Below are 21,829 nucleotides of genomic sequence, written 5' to 3' on the forward strand. Positions count from 1 at the left end.
AATCCGTTGAAATCCGGCCCGAAGGACCAAAAAACATGTACGCGATGGGTACAAAGATAAATGATTCGAAGGACCAGGCAATTTATGGATAATTGAAATTGCAATACTTCGGTTTGATGATATATTACAAAAAAAGGGAGAACTCTCCCGTTCAACCGTTCTACATGGCGACCAAAAGCTGACTGCCTACCCTCGCGCCGGAACACGTGGGGGCAGTTACAAAATTTGACTTATTCAATCAACGTAAATTTGACTTACTCTGTAAATAAAAGAAGAACGAATTAATTGGTGGGAATTCAAGCTGGATTACAAAGACTTCAAACATGCTGTTTTCGGGGATGATTGAAATAAAAAATTCTCTACGAATAGATAAGAGTTTTACATTGTCAAATTATTTAATTTTAGAAATCCCAGTATAGACGAATGGCAAGGGTCAATTTTATCCTAATTTGAAAAAGGCCAGATTGGCCACTCCACGTGACGTCACAGGGACCTAGTTTCTATACGAGTAGATAGGAGTTTTACATCGTCTGAGATTACCAATGCATGCATGAGGCACAGAGCTCAGGGAAACATCTCTAAATAATAACTTATTAAAATTGCCTATGGTTGGAAAGTTTCCTTCGTTTGATAAGGTATTAATAAACCTTTTTTAAGCCAAGCGCTACCTGCTAGCTGGGTACTCTGCTACCTGCTAGCAGCCTGCGTCGTAGCGGCGCTCATATTCTAGCCCCAAGGTCACCTCACACGGCGGCAGCGGGAACCAGAATGACGTCACACGGGCTTTTCCCAGCATTCGTACTTAGCCGTCGCGTTTTCGCGCGCTTGAAAATTTTCACTTTTCATTTAATCGCGAAAATAGATGTCGTCATTTAAAAACCTGAGAGCGTGAAATGCATACTCCAGGAGGAATAATCTTTAGATTTAGGCAAAAAAATAATAAACCACCCTATTGTAACTTTTATATCATAAGATGGCATTGTCTTACAAATATGTATAACGACTTAAATTAAAACTTTCTTAAACTTTGAATGAGACTTGATTATTTTTATTGCGATAAAAGTAGAGGTAACTCAAGATATCTTGAGTTTTTTCTGTATCAGCTACTGGACCCAACCGTGAAGTGTGACCGCATCCACAGCCGAATTCTCACTCACTTCACTGACTTTTGGCCAGTGCATTCAATTCGGCAGCGCGAGAGTGGGGGGCGGAAAATGATGAGAGAATTGAAAGCATTCCGCGGGAATACCGCGTTAGAAACTACCTTCTAGGCCTACGTAATTGCTGATCACTCGTTCGTTCAGGAAAACTGCCTGCTATAGCGCTTCGCATATTTTTACAATCGTGGATTTCGGAATACAGGGTATTCTGTCATAAAAAACGACCTTAGCCCTTCAGATTTAAAGTTGGTGTATTCAAAGAAAAGAAAAATATAACTCCCATTTAGGGTGCATTCTTATCGTAAAGGAATGGATCATGATCGGTTAGATTTGTATAATTATTTTAATTTCCTTGCAACATGCATGCGTTGGACGCGGGGCGCAATCCAGCTTGGCTTCAGCCATTTCTAGTTGAGTGCCCATTGGGTTGAAATATATTTGATGCGGTGATGGAATATATGCCATAGAATCGAAGACAACACCTCATCATTCTCGAACTACTAAATATCTATGCCCGAGAGAGGATACGACTCCGCTGTCTAAGGATGCCTAGTCAGCCGCGTTTCAGACTTGAATAATGTTTTTATAGCCGTCTCCTACTGCTTTGTGTCAAAAAAATTTTTATCTTGCATTCTTATTATTTTTGAGGATTGATGTTCGTGTATCGCTTCACCTATTTTCCACCTCAGAATATTCTGGGGACCTCCATTCCCTTACCTTAACGTCTATTGCTTCCCTTTAATCTTGAATCGCTTTAAGCAGCTTTAAACAGTTCTGCCATTGGGTAAAAGTGTATTGGGTGGAGGTGGAATCACGGAGTTATCAAAAACCCAGTATCGGATACAAAAAATGCTTATCTGTTATGGATCATTCACTGAATACGTATATTGTTCGTTATTCTTCACGAAAATCCATTTAAAAAGGAACATTCACGCAATTCAGAAGTCCATAGAGACGAGTTTAATGATGAGGATAAGCAGCTAAGGAAGCGTGACGGGAGGTGTAAAGCCTCATTGCCAGCACAGCATATTCGCCATTCGTCTGGGTATCACCTTCCCTCAGCATGGCCTTAACTCTACTCAATCGAGTCATCGGATATCGTTGCCAAGACCGACCAGCCCGACTGCTTGCCTCGAAGTTGAATCGGACATAATCCCTCAGCTGGACTCGTGAATATTACAAAAGGGAATCCTCAAGCCAGCCTCTAAATGTGTTGTCACCTACCGCGCATTTAAATGGGTTTACAAAAGTCGCCACTCGCGCCTCTAACGGACAAAATCATCCGAGTTTCACGGGGAAATAAGGGGTAATCACGGATATTAATCGAAATGTATATGCATGATGATGTGAGCTATCGAATCTAACTTTTAAATGCTACTCCTCGTAATTAATGACATTATACTGCAAAATATCGGAAAAAAGTGGATCGCATTGCATTCATCGCTGCGCCGCGGACATTTTTGAAAACCGATTAAAATGCGACCGAAGTGGCAACACAAATCAGCCTTCTATGGGATGGAATTGGGCCTCCTCTCTGCATTTCCCTTGGCTGGACTGATCGGGTTGGAAGGTGCATTGCACGGGTGAGGCCGCAGTTGTCGGACGCCCTCGGCCGCCGACTGCTTTGCACGCCTCCTACTTCTCGCGGCTTTGGGTCCGGATGAACGACCCCGTTCCAGGATGACTTGAATGCTCGGATATTCGGATCGCGGGGACGCTCTCTTTTCAGAGGGTACGAGTGATGGGGGTCGGCATGTGCAATTTGTTCGCCCCCCCCCCACGACACGCTCCCTTCGGAGCACGAGTCGCTAATCACGCTGGTCGCCACCGCTCTTGCGCGTGACGCAGCACGGAGCGTTCGTATTAGGGGCGAATGCACGAAAGAGGGCCATTAAAAAACTCGCGGCAATCTTTATTTGTTACCCCTTCCACTTTTATAGAGAAATATTTTTATAGTTATGTATACCTGTGCTATTGAAAAATACAAATTTCTTTATACTTTATATCTTTCTTCTGAGCATAAGTGTACAGCATCTATATTTCTTGTTACCTTTGGTTAAAGTCGAAGTATTTATAAAATTAGGTATAATTTACGTTTGCAAATGAAAAAACGTATGGATATCCATTCGTTGGTGATTTCCTGCATTTGCCCGTTTAATTTTGCGCAATCCGATTGGAGATTCCCGGATCCTGAAGACCTTTTCCGTCGAGGTCTTTCAACTGAGGTTCGACCTAAGAAAATTTAAATAAATTTATAAAATAATCTCTTAGCTTTTTCGTTAAATATTGCTGTATAAATATATTTATAATTACATTTTTAATGCATTGGCATTCTTTGGATGTCAGTTATCACGAGGGTTATAAACCTCGCTGGCATTTATTTCTCATTCAACGACACTAGCAATAATTGCTCTGTATGCATTCCTCAAGGCTAGACTATGAGAGCGTGGTGGCCTAGTGTGTGGAGAGCTTGGCTTTGACCGAAGACTCCTGGGTTCCAAACCCTTGTGAAGCCTCGGGACACCCCAGCGAAATCTCCTCGGAGTGCGAGGCGACTGTCCTCTGCCAATGCGCCGTGCTCGGCTCTGTTGTTTTGATTTGTCACCGTTGAGCCGCGCCTCCTCTCGACCGCGCCTCCTCTTGACCGCGCCACATAATTTGCTGTTTCAGTCTTTCGCTTGCTTTGACCCCGTGAACGGGAGTGAATTTGTTGGTCTTAGTGAGTCTTCCTCTGAACGTGGTGCAGAACACATCGAAACGCCAGAGTGAAAACCGAGTCATCAGAGACTGCCTGCGGCATGGGCCCACCTTTGGTGAGTAGCACACGAGGCTCTACGTTGTGTCGTGGCTCAATCCATTTTTGGTAATAGTTAATTCCATAGTTCAAAATGAGTACTGTCCACTTGTCTATCTATAGAAGAGGATGTCTGTTCGCTATGCGCTTCCATACGGCTCCCCGGTTTGGGACAAAAGTCAGTACACCGGTGCACCTCATTCGCACAAACCTCGCAGTGCTACTTTCAGCTGCTTACGACGTGTCATTTGTGACGTTTTCTCTTTACCATTTATTACTGTATCGTACAACTTCTGCGGTTGGACATCCTGCCGGGAAGGTACACCTATTGACACGCTCAAAGGGAAAGCATAACTCAAAGGGTTCTATAGGTACACTCGCCTACTAATCCTCTCGGTGGAAACCTTTTCCCTGGGACATGCGTTCACACGACATTTTTGGTCAACGAACTATCGTTTTCAAAAGTATGTAGACACCCCAGAGTTCCACTTAACTGATGGGGCCGGGTCGTGAAATCTTGTGAGGTTGGCACATAAAGCGACCTCCATCCCTCACTCGTATGCACCAAGAGCCGGCGAGGACGGAGGTGAACGCGACCTAGCCACCGTCAATGGAGTCAAACTGCCTGAGCACGAGCCCAATCAGAATTAAGATTAGCGGATGGAATGCACTGGGGTAACTCACGTCCACACTCACGTTGGGCCGTCGGAGTGTTTTCTTTCGGGCTCCGTGGCAGGGTTTTCCTATCTTTAGATTCATATTTGGACTCACCGTTTATCTCTTTCCAGTACGTCGCTCCGTGGCCGAGTAGCTCTATACTTGCGCGTTAGTTGCGGTAAAGCTTTGGGAGGGTTCGAATCCGAAATTATAATACCTTTTCACTTTTTAAACGAGACATACTGAACATCAACATAATCTATGAAGATGACTCAAGAAAAAGTTACAACTGAATTTTTTAAACGACTAAAGTTATTAAAATGATGACTTTTTCCACGCTAGCACATTTCTAAAGAGATTTATTCACGGTGAAGAAATAATCAGGGGAGGTGAGAATAGTTGTGTCCTCGTGCATTTTCGGCAAATTACTATCAAATCTCCTTCGAGTTTATGACCTACATATAGCCATTAAAATTCTCACAAAATAATCAGGTAAACTCGTATTTGAAATCAATTTGATGACCCTACTGTAGTAAAAATAATTGTAATTCGATCGATAATCATAGTTTTTAAATTTTTTAGTTCTTCGTCACAAAAAATGTGGGTAATAACGTGATTCAAAGCACCGACGCTTTCCTTTCAGTGAGTGTGAGAACCACTATTAATTAGTATAAGTACCAGGTGTAAATAAATTCATTTCTTCTAATTTTACCCTTGACAACTTAAGAAAAACACCGTAGTCCGGGGCGAGCAACATTAATAAGTTTGTAGATATAAAGTGATATAAATTGCGTTCGTAAGTGTAAAATTATTAAAAGTATTTCATCATCATTTTAATACATCAACATCTACATACTACCCTGCAAGCCGTCTCAGTAGGTATTTGGCGGTGGTGTTAGGATACCTGCCGTTTACATACAAAAAGAAATACTCTCACGAAATTACGCCTAACATTTATTAAGGTCCTTTATTGTGCGGGTGAAAAACGAATTCCCATACCGATCCGTTCGGCAAAATATCTCTCTCATTTATCGTGTGGGACCTGGAAACGTAGTGAGGCCCTAATATGATGTTCCCCGCGTCGCTCATAAAGATATACATTCTCCATTGCTCAAGCAATCTACTGGTAAGTAAGCCTAGCACGCAGCCTTTGAGCCTCTTGTGGCTCCCAACCTCATTCGTTTAACATCAGTGTAAGGCTTTCTGTGCGCCCGTAGTAGTTTTTGAGTTCGAAATAGCACCTATCTTTTACTTTCTCGTCTGAGAATATTCTCACAGTACGCCATAACTCTGCCTTCACTTTACCTGTCGCTTTTATGTTGAAACTATCCACTGCACATACATGGGGATAGTCGGACGACCTCCGCAAGAAATGAAGCGCCATGGATAATTTATGTATGTTATGAACAAGTCTCGTCTAGTCTAGTAATAATAAATGAAAAGGACCTTTTGAGTAAGTTGCGCAGTTTCTTCTGTTTCTTAAGGACCCTCCCAACATCGTTGTTGTACCAGCGAGGATTTTTTACTACCAAAATTCAGTTTATGAGGAATATATTAGTTGATTCGTTGGCGTAGAATTTCAAAGAAGTATATCCATAATACGTCAGTGTTTTTATTATTTGCTTTAGCTACGAATTCCGTGTACGATTTATTAGGCTTCTCACCAAATTTAATGAAGTTGCATGCATAAATAAATATTCCGTTTTGGTTTTACAAATGAGTCCACTCCAATTTTTAAGGTTGTAAAAATTACTCTGCGATCATTTAAACCGTCAATGACATTGATTTGTTTTATCAACTTATGTTGGGTTGCTGTTAAAAGGCTTATTTTTTATTTCCTCCCATACACTTACTAACTACTTGTGTGAGTGAATTGCTAGTGTGTTAAGTCACGCTAATTTCCCTACTCTTTCGGCCGTATTCATAGATTTCCGCTAAAACACGCTAGTAGGGCGACTAACTTAGTCGGCTACTAAGACCTTTTAGTCGCCTACTAAGATATGGTATTCATGGATTGTATTACGTGAGCTACTAAGAGCTACTAACTTAGTATGCTACTAGCCAGCTCGGCAGCCGATACTCGGTAGCGATTTGGGTTCAACCCGCTAGGCTACGCTTGACAACACTGCATCTGACTCCTCCGCGGCGCGGAAAATTCGTAACACTATCAAACAAAAGAAATTGATTCAGCAAAATGCATTGTAATGTTTACTTCATAATGGATAATTCGATGTGATATCTCATCTCAGACATATTTTTTCATTGCTGTGCACAAAAATTATGCAATACCTTTGGGAAAGGGTAGATTTATGAGTAATACCGAAGCATTTGTATGTTTGAGATGCAGTTATGGCTTTACAAACGGCCGTATATTTATTGATCATATACATTGTGTATTGTTTGCACTTCCGATATTTGTTTCCATTAGTGTATGCGTGATTAGTATGGAAAAACATAACTAGCAACGTCAGTATTATACATATCTGTATTCGGAAAGCAGAAATACACCTCAACGTCGGAGTAGAAACGAAAACTTTTGCAATGCAGAAATGAATCGTTAAGAAAATAACGTTGAGATAAATGTGTGAATGATACACATTTATTACGTTACAAACACCTACGTGCGAGCAATTAGTAACATATGTTTGCAACTCCTAAAATGTTAGTCAAGGAAACAACAATCTGCTTCGCTACATTTAAATATTTCAAATATTGACAGCGTGCGGAAATATACGGCATATAGTTTACTAGAGGTGGTTAATGTAAAAAACAAAGCATAATTAACGTAACTTGTTTTACTTATGTATTGCTGATCATATCACAAAAAGCACTACAACGCACACAACATTTCACTTCACATTTCACGAGCTGTCTTTATGACACTTATAATCCGTACATTCTGAATTTTCTGGTTCAATGAAAAGCTTGACTCACACTTAATTTAAAACACTATAACGTAACTCCAGTAAACAATGATAATCAGTTTTCCAATCACTCTGCACACATCAAAAGAATTTGCACTCGTTGACGTTCGAAAGAATTCTTCACAACTCACTTCCCACTCATCACTAATGATTTTTTGAATCAGTTGATGTTATTTCACATTACCATTACGTAGACAATGAAATAAATACCCAGACGGCACAGAACCCTCCGTATCTAATTCGTATGTACATAGTACCCATTGACTAAGGGGATACTGTGCCGCTCCGTCGCTTTTCGTCAATGGATACATACCATTCGCGGCCTGTCGACGAAGCGCGTACGCAGCATGTGAATGTCCGCTACTAAGCACGTACGATTGGATACATAGCGCGCAGGAACACGGCACTCAGGCTAATCTCAATCGATTAGGTCGAAATTAGTTATATCGTAACTCGCACGATCGAAAAATGTATCGAACGCAACACAATCGATAACTACCGACCGTAGCGAGAACCTTGATACGAATGAATTGTAAGTTCTCAATAGGTAAATAACACCATATCATGAATTCTAATTACCATGAAAGACTCACGACCGACAAAGTTTTTGTCGGTTGTGAGTTTTTCATGGTAATTAGAATTCATGATATAGTATTATTTACCCATTGAGAACTTACAAAACTTACTCGGCCATAACTCTGCGAAAAATGAGATTCTCACGGCTAATTCACGCACCACCAGCATCCAGCATTGTTAAGTGGCTCGTACTTACTTGGAAACCTTGAGATGTTAATGAGAGTAAATTCTTATTAATTTTGACACTAAATAAGACATCACATAGCCCACGAGCATTAAAAAGCTTACCCTAAAGCCTGACGAAATAAGATTTTTAAATAAAAATTGCCGATGAAACAGGATTGCTGACACATCTGCTATTAGTATGATCGAATTCATCAAAATGCAAGCAAAAATTAACGTATAGTTCAGTCTCAGCTACTAAAACTTACCCATATCAGGCGCTAAAGTATTTGAAAAATTATTTGGTATGAGTAAAAGTCCCTAGGTAACTGCAGTAAATGTATCAACCTATTAAAAATATGAAAGTCCTGCCAAATCACCAGCATAAACACTTGTAAAATAAAACATGTTATCTCTTAGATCACACCTCCGATTTTATACTTACTTTGCATGAAGTCACCACCGCAAGAAATTTTAAAGAGGCAGGAAAGAAAAAACCCACAGAAATACAATACATATATTATGTATTTTCTATTGTCAACCACAATAATATTTCCAATTTTCTCTTCTATCCCACATCTAATTTAGCGAAACAATTACTCTTATTCTCTTTCGAATAGAAAATTATTTAAAAGAGGACTGGTCGATACATACAAACTATCGTCAATACTTTCTCCGATGAACGTCCACTATCACTGCACCAACTTGCACAAATCAAATCCACATCCACAAATATGTCACTTCTGCCACAATGTCTGTCTTCTTGGCGACAGGTAACAGTGAAGCAATGGTACCTTCCTCCAATCTGGGCACCTTCCATTCAGCAAGAATTTTCTCCTCGTCTTCTCGTCCAAGGCCACAGATTACTTTCTGATATCACAATGGTGCAATGTGAAGCTCACACACCTAAAATTAATAAATAATAAAATACCATGTAACTTATTAGGTCAAATCATTTCCAATTTTTGGTATTTCTGCATGAGAAATCAAATTACTAGGCTCGTAAATATAGTAAATATTTGTATGCCTGATATTTTTATTGTTTTAAACTATAGCATAAGATAATTTGAAATGATGAAAGCCGACGTGTAATACACCATAGGGCAAGCTAAGAAGCAATATTCGATCCTATAAACTTGGCAGCTTATTCCTAGTTTCTCCTTTAACCACACGTTTACCGAATGAATTAATACAAAAAAGACAACTAAAATGCAAGAATTTTCAAAAGAATTGCTGCTACAATATTTTGAATCACCATTTTTAGTACTGAATAGCCACTTCTGACTTAAAATTACATCCAAATAATTACAGCGAGGTAGAGTACATACCTCACAGTTTTTCGTAGGGGTGAAATGTTTTCTTCTTATCGCCCAAATGCACTTCTTCTTCAACTCAGGATCTTTTGGAGAGCTAAAAACTTGAACCATATGTCCCGGAGTTTCCATTACATCCCGACAATACACACACGAAAGGCATTTCTAACAAAAATATCTCACAAACACGTTTCTGAAGCCCAGTGAATGAAATTAAAGAATAAGGGAAACTTCCACATTACCAGACACTCTATTCTTCACTAACTTAACCACAAAAATCCCTGAAATGTAGTGAGACGTGACGTAAACGACGCGATCTCCAACGGCTTGTGAAGGCATGTGATCTTTCTAGGAGGATAGGGCACGATGGCACCAGATGGCACCACCCGCGAAAGAAAATAGTCCCAGACCGAATACAGTTTTATCGATGAGATACAATTTTATCGATGCATATGAATTTGCCAGTCCTCTTGCATCTTTTTTCGTCATTAAAGGAAATAAAGAAACAAAACCTTCTAAGTAACTTCCTAAGCGCGATTTTTGTATCTTGATTGTCCACCCTCGTATTTAGGTACGAAAACTTCCTGTGCCGTCTGGGTAGGCTGACACAAATTTTTAAACTAGAAATTGTAACATCCACAAACTTCCAATCTCACTCTCCACTACCACTCGTACCGTAACCAAAACAAAAACAACAGCGCAACGAAATACGCGAAATGTAAATACTGCCGAAAGCTCACGATAAAGTGACTAGAATAAGTAATATAATCAAACACAAAGTATAAGCGTACAAACGAATGAAAATTTATAAGCGTTTGCTGTATCCCTAAAGAGCAACTGCTTCAAATATGAAACATATCCCCTTCGCAACAGCTAGAAGATACCTTTGATCGAAATGGTTAAACCAGTATGAAAGAAATAAACAATTTTGTCGAAGCTCATACACTCACAAATCACTTCACTTGTCGCTTCACTCTTTTCTTCATCGTCTATATGCAATCAATTCACTCAGGGGCGCATTGAATGTACAAATTGTGTTCACTTACACTAGAGGAACAAGTTCACTGCAAGTCGTAGCTTCCTCGCAGCTACAAAAAACTTTCGATTCCTGTCAACAACTACACTACATACGTTGCCTGCCTTAATCGAAGAATGGATTCTCGTATTCCATTTTGGCACGAATGCGTAAAAACTCTATAACAGTAGGTATACAAATAAATCCGGAGTTCGATCATCCACAACGGTCCGCCATATTTAGTAGCTCCCTTAGACAAGGCCTGAGGGCGACTAAGAACCGGCTACTAAGATAGTAGCATACTAAGATTAGTAGCCCTTACTAACGATCTATGAATACCATTTTGCTAGTAAGCTACTACTTAGAACGCTACTTAGGCGTTAGTAGCTTACTAAGGAAACTATGAATACGGCCGTTTGAGTCTAGGGGACTGCACATAGCAGGCCCTATTCCATCCCAAAGAAGGCTGATTTCTGTTGCCACTTCGGTCGCATTTTAATCGGTTTTCAAAAATGTCCGCGGCGCGGTGATGAGTGCAATGCGATCCACTTTTCCCGATATTTTGCAGATAAATGTCATTAATTATGAGGAGTACCATTTAAAAGTTATTTATTCGATAGATCACATCATCATGCATATACATTTCGATTAACATCCGTGATTACCCCTTATTTCCCCGTGAAACTCGGATGATTTTGTCCGTCAGCGACGCGAGTGGCGACTTTTGTAAACCTGTTTAAATCCGCGTTGGGTGACAACACATTCAGAGGCACACTTGTCGATCCTCTTTTGTAAGATTCGTGGTCCTGATAGTGGTTAAAAAATTTTGATTTTATGCGGAAAAATCGAATGGGCTGGTGCTGAAATGGGAATTCTTATAACAAACTATGCTTTTGGATATACACAAAGGATGAAATTTGACATGAAAAAATCACTCGGCAGAGCCGTTCTTCGAACCCGGAACTCCCGCTTGCTGGTCAGTCATGCCACCAGCTCCACCACCTAGCCATCTTCCTCCAAGGCCAATTTCAGACTTGGCACATGACTGCCTTTGGAGTTGGAGAATCACTACGAGGCTAATAAGGTACTATGAGAAATTGAGATAGCAATGCAAGGTTAAAGTATTGACTAGTTGGCACTGCGTGTCCCTGACAATTCCTGATCGAAGGCGATTGTTAACCTTACGGGGGTGCCCATGCAATTGTATTGGACAAAACTTGTTGTATAACATCCTTCAAACTGGGGCTCCTCGTCAATAAATTATGGGTGTCAATGAAATGAGCGGGGAAATATTAATGCGATTTCGCAGATTCTCGTTTTAAAACATTTTTGTAGGGTTAATAATTGCGATTCGTTCATATAAACACGAAAATATTCGAATTTTAGTTGCCACGTTTCAGTAAAATTGGGCTGAATACGTATTAAATCAGGATACTGTTTTCCAGAGCGAAAAAGTACTTCGCATTTTCAGTGCTTGGTCGGGGTCTGATTAGGGCTCTATGACCGAGCAGAATCACGTCCATGGCGGGTTTTCTCAAAGAGGGTGTTGTGTAGGGACAAGAATATTTCCCACCGCGCCGAAGTGAAATGCGCATTGAGACCCTTTGGAGGAAAACAGACGCGGGGCGCGTTTCTCTTTTGAAACGGACGCTATCATCTTGGGAATTTTTCGTGGGCATACTGAAAAAAGACCCTTGTTAATATTCTGGATCTCAAATGAATTAGTATCTTTGGAAGCACTCGGGTGAAATTCTCAGCTTTGGAATAGAAACAGATGGTGACAATTGTCGAAGTCTTCCTGAAAATGTCAATATGGTAGAGTTTGAAACAAGTGAAACGCGACGCAAAAAGACCCGTCGAGCGAGATTAATGCGTCGCGTTAACGGACCAGACAGTTTTTATGGATAATTAATTTTGATCGTTAGGAATGATGCTGAGTTACAGACGATATTTTACCATCGTGAAGAACCGCCGTATTTCACTGAAAAAGTTTCATAGCATGTAGTGATAAATGCATCATCACACTCATAGTAAACATTTTTCCTGGAACGCGTGCAAATATACTCTAAATCATAATGTGTTATGATTTTATGAAGTCAATTATTGAGTTCTGGAATAGTTATCACATTTACAGGCTTGAATCATAAGCCCACTATATTTCTAATGGGGAAGCCGGAACGCAACGCGGGAGAAAAATGTAAATGTTTAAAAAAATTATAAAACTCAATTTAAGAGTTACCATTGAATTTTATTTCATCTACATAATATTTCTGCAATTTTAAGCCATTTAATGTGTCTAGATATAAAATGAAAGTTAAGACCAACACTTATGACTTTTATTAACAATTTTATAAACATTTAAATATAATAAATAGAGGAAAGTTCATACGATGATTTGTACACAATCAATGTTTTTCGCTAAGCCTTAGCTTTTAAATAAGCCGAAAATCATAGCTGTTGGACAGTTTTGTGGTGAATTACAAGGAATTTTGTGATTCAATGCTCGTTTTTTTGGCAAAAAAGAAAAAATTACAATGCGCATAATGCGCACATTAATTTTTTTCGCCAAATGGTCTTGGAATATTTAGTTAGAGGTGGATATGGACCAATACAGAAATTAACATTGAAATCTTAGACCCTATGTGACAAACGCTTGTTGAATTTAGGTGGAATGACTCATATGGAAATTTATTTTCAAGAATTTTTAGTGGAAGCTTTAATATGCGAAAAGCAGCATTTTTACACAGCAATACGTATAGTTACTTGAAGCAAGAAATATTAAAGATATAATTAGTTATTCTGTGGGTGTAATTTTTACTTAAATTTCGTAAAATAAACGCAGTTTTGCATTAATGTAATTCTACTAATTTTAGATGTGTGGTGATATTAAAGTGAATCTTTAGTGGCCAAGATTTTTTAATCTTCCCCGTAAATAAATCGTAATTTTTGATTTTGTGAGTCTAATTGGTTTAAAAGTATAATGTTTCTATATTTCATTTTAATGTGCGTAATTATGTCGATAATTCATCAACCAATTATCAAAATTATGACATGAGGAATATACTAATTCGAGTCAGAGTGACATAGTCTCCACGGGAGTTCCGTAATACACTGATAGTGAGAGGAAATCGATTGCACTTAGCCGAGCGTTTGAGTCAGTGCTCCGAGATGCCTTCACCTCAAAGTTAGTGGGTGCGCTGCAATTGCCTTCCTTCCCTCCCTCGATCATGTAAACATTGGGCGCGTATTTGAGGAAAATTTTGGCCGCATTTTCCAACCCTTTTCATGAAAATTCATGAGGAGCTTTGCCAGGACCGCTTAGGTCACACGCCTCATGAGTATTGCTGTTGATGCTCTATTCCAAGCAATTAGCCGGTGATGTCACATCAAAATTAGCAGTGCCGCAACGCACATTTTTTAACTTTTTTACAACGGAAATATTACTCGGTGAGTGTTTTTTTTGTTACAAGTTACGTCTGCATATTTTAAGATTTATATGCCTTTGTTTAATGAAAATTAAAATTCTGCATTTGATATTTTTTCTCATAATTATTATTACTATTTGAATATTATGACTTTTCCTATGAACGGCTCGCCGCGGCGTTCCGGCTCGCTGTGGCACCATGACACCACTGAAATTATCCTAAAACTAAAATAAATGTACTCCGCGCTCGTGATAATACCTACAGATTTATCTTGATGCGAGGGCCAATTTTCTCAATGATCTGGTGCTTACAGATGCGTATCTCTTAATGCAACTTTCTCCATTTTGCATTTTAGGAAGCAGTTAACTTCGCTTGTTCTCAAAACCATTCATATTCTTCTAGGACAAAAGTTAAAGAGTATTTATGAGAAATCTACTTCTTCGGATGGAATCTCAATCCACAATGCACCTAAACTGCGGGGCCCTAACAGTATGGCAGTAGCAATATGAAAGTTTTTTTTCACAGCAGCCGAAAATGGGTCCCGCATTTTTTCTGATATGAAATCATGGAAATTAGAATGGAAATCTATGAAATGGAATGCTGAGTTGCATTGCACAATTTTACTCGTCGTGAAGAGTGGTGCATATATTTGTTTACATTACTTTGAGTGGAAATGCATTTATCATTGTCTAGTTTCATTACACGAGTTTATGGCCTATTTCACAAGGGGAACGAAATTGCGCAACTTGAAGCTACATCATTTTCTAAATATGTGGAACATTATATTATTTTTACCTATATTTTTTAACATAATATTATATTTCGAAATATGTGGAATGTGTAAAATTTTTTAAGAGCAGGGTCTGCGTTGCCACCGCGCGTTATGCGTTAACACAATTTACAGCTTTACAAGATGTATATTGAAGCGCACGATCGTACGTGCTTCAATTTGCGAAATTACGTTTCTCGGGTAAAACGGGCCCAAGGAAATACTGGCTCAACCAATGGTTGAGTGTCGTACATGATGCCATCGAATGTGCTTCCGATAGTGCGAGCAGCACGAAGCGTGCGACACGGGATAAACGAACTGCCGCCAATGCCTGCGCCATAGAAAGCGAAGGAGGATGCTATCACCGCGTTTGAATTCCTTTCGTGAGATTTGTAAGCCATCACAATCAAAGCGATTTTTTCGCCGTATAGGTGTCGCTAGTCATTTTGTTGGGGTTATTCATACCCTGATTACGCTACGCACGTACCGATCTCGATCGGAACCACGGCGCGTTTACACGTCTAAAAGTTACCACCGTAACTCAGTGCTGCCCTCGTTGTGGAATTGTGTAAGATAACAACTGACGGTGTGATTGCGTGAGGAAATTGAAATCCTGGAAATGAAGAAGCAAAAGAATATTAATGTTTTCATGTGCTAAAACTAAAGCTAGACCGAATCGTCGGTAAAACTTTAAAGAATGTACGATTCATTATGAGAATCTGTCTAACATTTGACAATATTCATGCGATAGGGACGGTAGATATATCGCTTTGATACGTTACAAATTAGAATATATTGTTAACTGGTCACCTTATTATAATATCGACTCAATCCGGCTTGAACGTGTCCAAAAAAATTTATCAAATTAAATAATTACGATTTACAAATCTCACTGTTTGATTACAACACTTCATATCTTCAATTCCTTGTCAATTTGAATACACTTGCACGACAGACGATCCGCCAACAGTGCCCTATTCCTTAAAAAAAATCACCAATTCCTTTTTAGATTGTTCCTATCTCCTTCATTAGTAAATTTTAATGGATCCCGTCATAACTATACAAATCCTCACCTGCTTCTTTTTAATTACCATTGAGCAAATTATGCCTTCAACTCCCAGCTATTATGACGTAAAACTAAAACTAGTCATAACTGTCCGTGAAGCCTTTAAAAATCTAGGATTCATCGAGAGAATATGTAAAAAAATTTAAGAATATTCACGCATTGAAGGCAAAACATATTGCTGTTATTATTCAACTAGAAAAGGCTTAGATTTCCTTAACTCGGCACAAGTGTTGATTTCTCCATGTCTTCATGTAAATGTTATAGTAATTTGTGGCGAATTTTATCGTGAAATCCTGTATACAACGATTTTAATTGGTTTATACTCTGTGTGTTGGTTATTTTCCATCACCTGTGAAGTATAATGTAAGTATATATGGTCATGGGGGTTATGGGTTAACCTGTAAATAAAGAAATACAAAAAGTGGTTTAGTATAGAATATCCGATATCATTTTGTTCGCGCAATCCGGCCCGAAGGTGGCACAGAAGAAATGCGCGCGGGGACGTGTGCCCCGGGTTATGATGAAATGAAAGGCGAGGACACCTTCAATCGAATTTGGTTTATTCGCGCGCAACTTGCGGGGAAGCGCACGCCGAAACTCCGCGTCCACACGCTCCCGGTTTTCGTGAAACACTGACTAACACCCACGCAGTCGGCATAGGTATGAATGCTAGGGTAAAAGGGTTACTGACCCTAAGTAACGGCACTCTCTCACTCCAAAAGTGTGTGAGTCGTGTCCCCTTGGCGGAGACCAGCGGAGACCAAGAGAAAGGGGGCCGAAAGGGACTTCGCCGGGCCTTGGAAAATCCCGAGGGCGACACACTCGCCGCAGGGGTGGGGGGGAAATACCCAACATTCCGCCCCCCTTGAAAAGCTGTGATTTTCAATAAAGAGCGTGGAGCGTGTGGGGGAGTGCAAAACAAACAAACACATACATCATATACACATACATGGAAGAAACACATAAATAGACAACTGCCATACATAGTGAGAGCCTTTGGAAATGAAGTCTCTTTGTCTTTGATGAAGGCTCACTTTCATTGCATGTGGCATGTTCCACATAAATACAAGTAATGAAAAAGGAAACTGAAATATCACTCGATATTTACACAAACGACACTTGATGAAATCACTGACACTCTCACTAACAAATAATCACTCACAATAATTCACTAGTTCACTTGATAAAAAATGTCACCTCTTTACAATGATAACTGAAAATAAGTCCATTAAATCATGAAAGTTTATGATTAAACAAGATTCTCTCAGTCTGAAAATAAAACTTATACAAATGGAAATTTTCAAAAATGAAATTCAACGTTCAAATTTTAGCTTTCCTCTTTAGGCAAGGGACAGAGTTTGTTGACCGCCCGCCGTATTAGCCCGGCAGTCGTTCTCACAGTTGCCACTCTCGAAACCCCATCCTCACCGGGGTGGAGCTGCACGATGCGACCGAGGCTCCACCGGAGAGGGGGTAGATTGTCCTCCTTGATAAGGACCAAGTCGCCTTGCTGCATGCTGGGTGCCTCTCTGGTCCACTTGGGTCTAACCTGGAGGCTAGACAGGTACTCCTTGTGCCAACGAGACCAGAAATGCTGTTGCATCCTGGTCACGTGCTGCCATATGGATAGACGATTGACGGGGATATCAATCATGTTTGGGTCAGGGATGGCAGTGAGTGCGTCGCCAATTAAGAAATGGCCAGGAATCAATGGATTGAGGTCATTAGGATCTGATGACATTTGGGTAATTGGTCGGGAGTTAAGGCACGCCTCTATCATAGTTAAATAAGTGTATGTCTCCTCATACGTGAGGGATGCGTTCCCAACAATTCTCCTGAGATGATATTTGAGTGAACGGACAGCCGCTTCCCAAAGGCCTCCAAAGTGGGGTGAACGAGGGGGAATGAAATGCCAATTGATGCCTTGTGAGGATGAGTAATGATGAAGTCTTTCCTGGTGTGACTTCGATGAGAATACTTTCCTGAGATCCTTCAATTCCCGATTCGCCCCCACAAAATTTGTGCCATTGTCTGAATAAATGTCGCTGCACTTTCCTCGTCGAGATGTGAAGCGCTTTAAAGCTCCCAAAAATGCTTCTGTCGTCAAATCCCCCACTAATTCAAGATGCACTGCCTTGGTGGAGAAGCAAACAAATACAGATATATAAGCCTTGATTGGCTGAGATCCTCGACGACGGCTAGTTTTGACATAAATGGGGCCGCAATAATCAACCCCGCACCTTAAAAAGGGGCGAGTTGGTTCAAGTCTCTGTCTTGGGAAATTACCCATTAACTGTGGTACAGCCTTAGGGTTACTGCGAAAGCATCTCGTGCATTGATGTACGATCTGACGGCAGAGGTTTCTTCCACTTAAAGGCCAGAAACGTTGCCGTATTGACGAAAGAAGCAGTTGCGGTCCAGCGTGAAGTTGCCTGATGTGTTCTTGCATCACGATCAATTTTGTCAGATGATGTTTCGGGGGCAAGACAATTGGATGCTTCTGGCTATAGGAAATGTTAGAGGAACTTATTCTTCCTCCCACCCGGATCACGTTGTTTTCATCCAAAAATGCATGCAGCATTTTCAAGCTTGATTTGCTGCTAACTTGATTTTTCCGTTGAAGGTCATGAAGCTCATTAAAAAACACTTCTCTTTGAGCTGCTTTAATCAGCTGCGTAAGAGCCGCCTCTATTTCTCGAGCCGTGAGCTCTCCCGTTTTCCTCTCAGTGCGTGACTTTGAGGCGTTGTGTCTGAATCGCAGGCAATAAGCCGTTACCCTCTGCAATTTGGATAATGACGAATAGCGCTGGATTAATTGGTTCACCTCCACTGCAATTAAAGCGGTGGCCATTGGTCGTTTCTCGGGGAGCTCTAGCATCTCAATGAATGATTCTGGCGGCCATTCATTTTCATGTCCATTCATCCAAGGCGGACCTTGCCACCATGATGCCATCTCGTGCAATTGTTGTGGGGTAAGCCCCCTGGAAATGTGATCCGCTGGATTGTCCACTCCTCTGACATGCCTCCATTTGCATTTACTTGTGAGCTCGTGGATCTCGGCAACCCTGTTGGCGACGAAAGTCTTCCAATTGGATGATGGTGCCTTCAGCCATGAGAGGACCACTGTAGAGTCTGACCACAGAGTAGGGCTTCCCGAAAACGAGAGTGATGATGAGACCTTTTGAATGAGGTTGGCGAGGAGTACTGCTGCGCAGAGTTCTAGCCTGGGAAGAGTGGTTTTCTTCAGCGGCGCCACTCGCGACTTGGAGCATAGAAGACGCATCATGAATTTTCCATCTGATTTGATGGACATGACGTATACACATGCACCATAAGCGGATTCTGAGGCATCACAAAAGCCGTGAATCTCATAAACACTGCAATTCTTCGCAATAACGCGCCGGGGAAGTCGCAAATTATTTAGGCATCTGAATGATTCACGGAAATCAAGCCATTTTGAATGTAGCTCCGCAGGAAGTGATTCATCCCATTCCAATCTGAGTTCCCACAGTCGCTGAAGGAATATTTTTGCCTTTAGAATGATTGGTCCTATAAGACCCAGAGGATCAAATATCCTTGCAAGATCGGAAAGAACTGATCGTTTAGATACTCGGGCTTTACAATCGAAGTTCTTCGTGTCGAAATGGAAGACATCCGCGTTTGGATTCCAAAGAATTCCCAGGCTCCTGATGGTGTTGTCACCTTCCGGACGAATCTGATAAGATGCCTCCCTGTGGTTCAATGGAATTTTCTTCAGCAATGCGGGATGATTAGAGCACCATTTTCGAAGCCTAAAACCTCCTCTTTCTAACAATGCGATAATTCCTACTTGAACTTTCTCAGCCTCCTCGATCGAGTTGCTGCCTGTGAGGAGATCATCCACGTAGAAATGATGTACGTGACTGACCGTAGATTGAAAAATAGACTAAACCTTTTAGATAAATTCAAGAGCAGTGTCTTTTCTGACGAAGTTAACCATATCTTGCGGACGCCAACGTACTACGGAAGATCAGATCATATAAATAAAATAAGAGAGATAGATTGCAGAAAAGACAGATTCCGAATGTCATTTTTTCCACGATCTATAAGAGATTATAACGGCAGCAATAGAACGCGTAAATAGATTGCATGACTTGTAGTGTAGCCTACTAACCTATGTAAAACTTACTGCATGTTTCTGAATTTCTATTCTATATTCTATTTCTAACAGCATATAGTAGTATAGTTTGTTATTATACGGGACGTTTCTTGGACGGTGTGGTGTGCATGTGGGAGTCCAAATGCATGCTGCATGCTGGTGATTGATCACCCCCTGCCAAACACCCTAGAGGTGGCTCGCAGGGTAATTTGTAGATGTAGATGAAATCTTTCTACGCCACTGATGTAGCGCGAGGATCACGATGCGATTCTTTCCTTGGTGGATGGTCCTCTTCCTCTACGACTAACTCCATGTGCCCAAGATCTCGATATTCCTTCATGAATGAAGAGTATGCCAATTTCCTCTCCTCATCCCTTAGAAGTCGCTTCTCAATCATCATAAATCTGCGATTGGCGATTTGCTCAGAATCTCCAAGGTGACTGATGTCTCCTTTGATGGGTAGCCTCACGATGAAGCGCCCATCTGCCCCGCTTGTGGTGTTTTTCTTGAAATGTTCTTCACATTTCACCTCTTCTGCTGAGAATTTTGAAGCAGGTTTGCACTCCTCCAATTTCCAGAAGTTTTTTACCTGATCTTCCAAGTTTGTCTCCACGTTAAAATGGCATGATGATGACGATGACGCTGTTGACGCCTCCCCCTGGCATGGAAGACTTGCTGTAGTGGACTGTATTTGTGTTGAAGACGGAATGAATGGTGTTGAATTTGCTGATAGATTTATTTGCGGGAGCTTCACGGGAGAAACATCGTGGCCCTTTTCTTTTGATTTACTGGTGGTGGGTGATTGTATTATTTGTTCGGCCTTTGAGACGGCATCAAAATACGCGTCTTCGAATTCCTCCCACTCTCCGTCGCCTCCCGCATTCAATAATTCGATCTCAGATTGCACATCTTCGAATTTCTGCCAAATATCCTTAAATTTCTCCAGGCGGAGACGCAATTCATGGATTCCATCAGGAATCTCAACTCTTTCCACAAAATTCTTAAATCTAGTGACTCTAGCCTTGATATGCCCGCGTTTTATAATTAATTCTTTAATTTTCTCTGCCATCGCTCTGAGAAACGTGCCTTAATGGGTCAATTAGCAGTGGGGAAATGACAGGAAAGGGTATGCACTCACTGCCTACCTTGTGCTGCGATGGCTGCGTAGTGATGCTGCGCTGCTGGTGCGCCGATGCCGCTGCGGTGACTGATGTGTCCTCCGCTGGTTGGATGGCACCTCTCTGGAGATGCTGATTGGTGAGTAGTGCTGATGGTCCTCTGCTCTGAAGACCCCGATTTGAGTGTTTGCCGGGAGATGCCTCGCGATGAAATAATCTTGCGCCGATGCACAAAGATTCCAATTATGATTTGCCGATCACTGGTGTGATCCGGCCCGAAGGACCAAAAATGTTCGCGCAATCCGGCCCGAAGGTGGCACAGAAGAAATGCGCGCGGGGACGTGTGCCCCGGGTTATGATGAAATGAAAGGCGAGGACACCTTCAATCGAATTTGGTTTATTCGCGCGCAACTTGCGGGGAAGCGCACGCCGAAACTCCGCGTCCACACGCTCCCGGTTTTCGTGAAACACTGACTAACACCCACGCAGTCGGCATAGGCATGAATGCTAGGGTAAAAGGGTTACTGACCCTAAGTAACGGCACTCTCTCACTCCAAAAGTGTGTGAGTCGAGTCCCCTTGGCGGAGACCAGCGGAGACCAAGAGAAAGGGGGCCGAAAGGGACTTCGCCGGGCCTTGGAAAATCCCGAGGGCGACACACTCGCCGCAGGGGTGGGGGGGAAATACCCAACACATTTGCTTAATAGAACATC

At 41.2% G+C, this 21,829-nt stretch overlaps 1 protein-coding gene across 1 annotated transcript; it reads right to left on the minus strand.

Annotated features, from left to right (window-relative positions):
* Positions 1-11,532: 11,532 nt before the first annotated feature.
* Positions 11,533-19,174, minus strand: LOC124171256. Its single transcript, XM_046550398.1, has 2 exons — positions 17,261-19,174; positions 11,533-11,688 (listed from the first exon to the last, which is right to left on the minus strand). Exons 1-2 carry the CDS (start codon positions 19,172-19,174, stop codon positions 11,533-11,535), a joined length of 2,070 nt encoding a protein of 689 aa, XP_046406354.1.
* Positions 19,175-21,829: the final 2,655 nt, after the last annotated feature.

Source organism: Ischnura elegans, chromosome X (assembly GCF_921293095.1).
Source record: "Ischnura elegans chromosome X, ioIscEleg1.1, whole genome shotgun sequence".
NCBI classification, from domain to species: domain Eukaryota; kingdom Metazoa; phylum Arthropoda; class Insecta; order Odonata; family Coenagrionidae; genus Ischnura; species Ischnura elegans.

Coding starts and splice junctions, on each gene's coding strand:
- LOC124171256 (XM_046550398.1), bottom strand. CDS start 19,174: ATGTCCATCAAATCAGATGGAAAATTCATGATGCGTCTTCTATGCTCC. Junction 11,689..17,260: donor GGGTTTCGAGAGTGGCAACT/GTGAGAACGACT, acceptor AATTTCTCATAG/TACCTTATTAGCCTCGTAGT.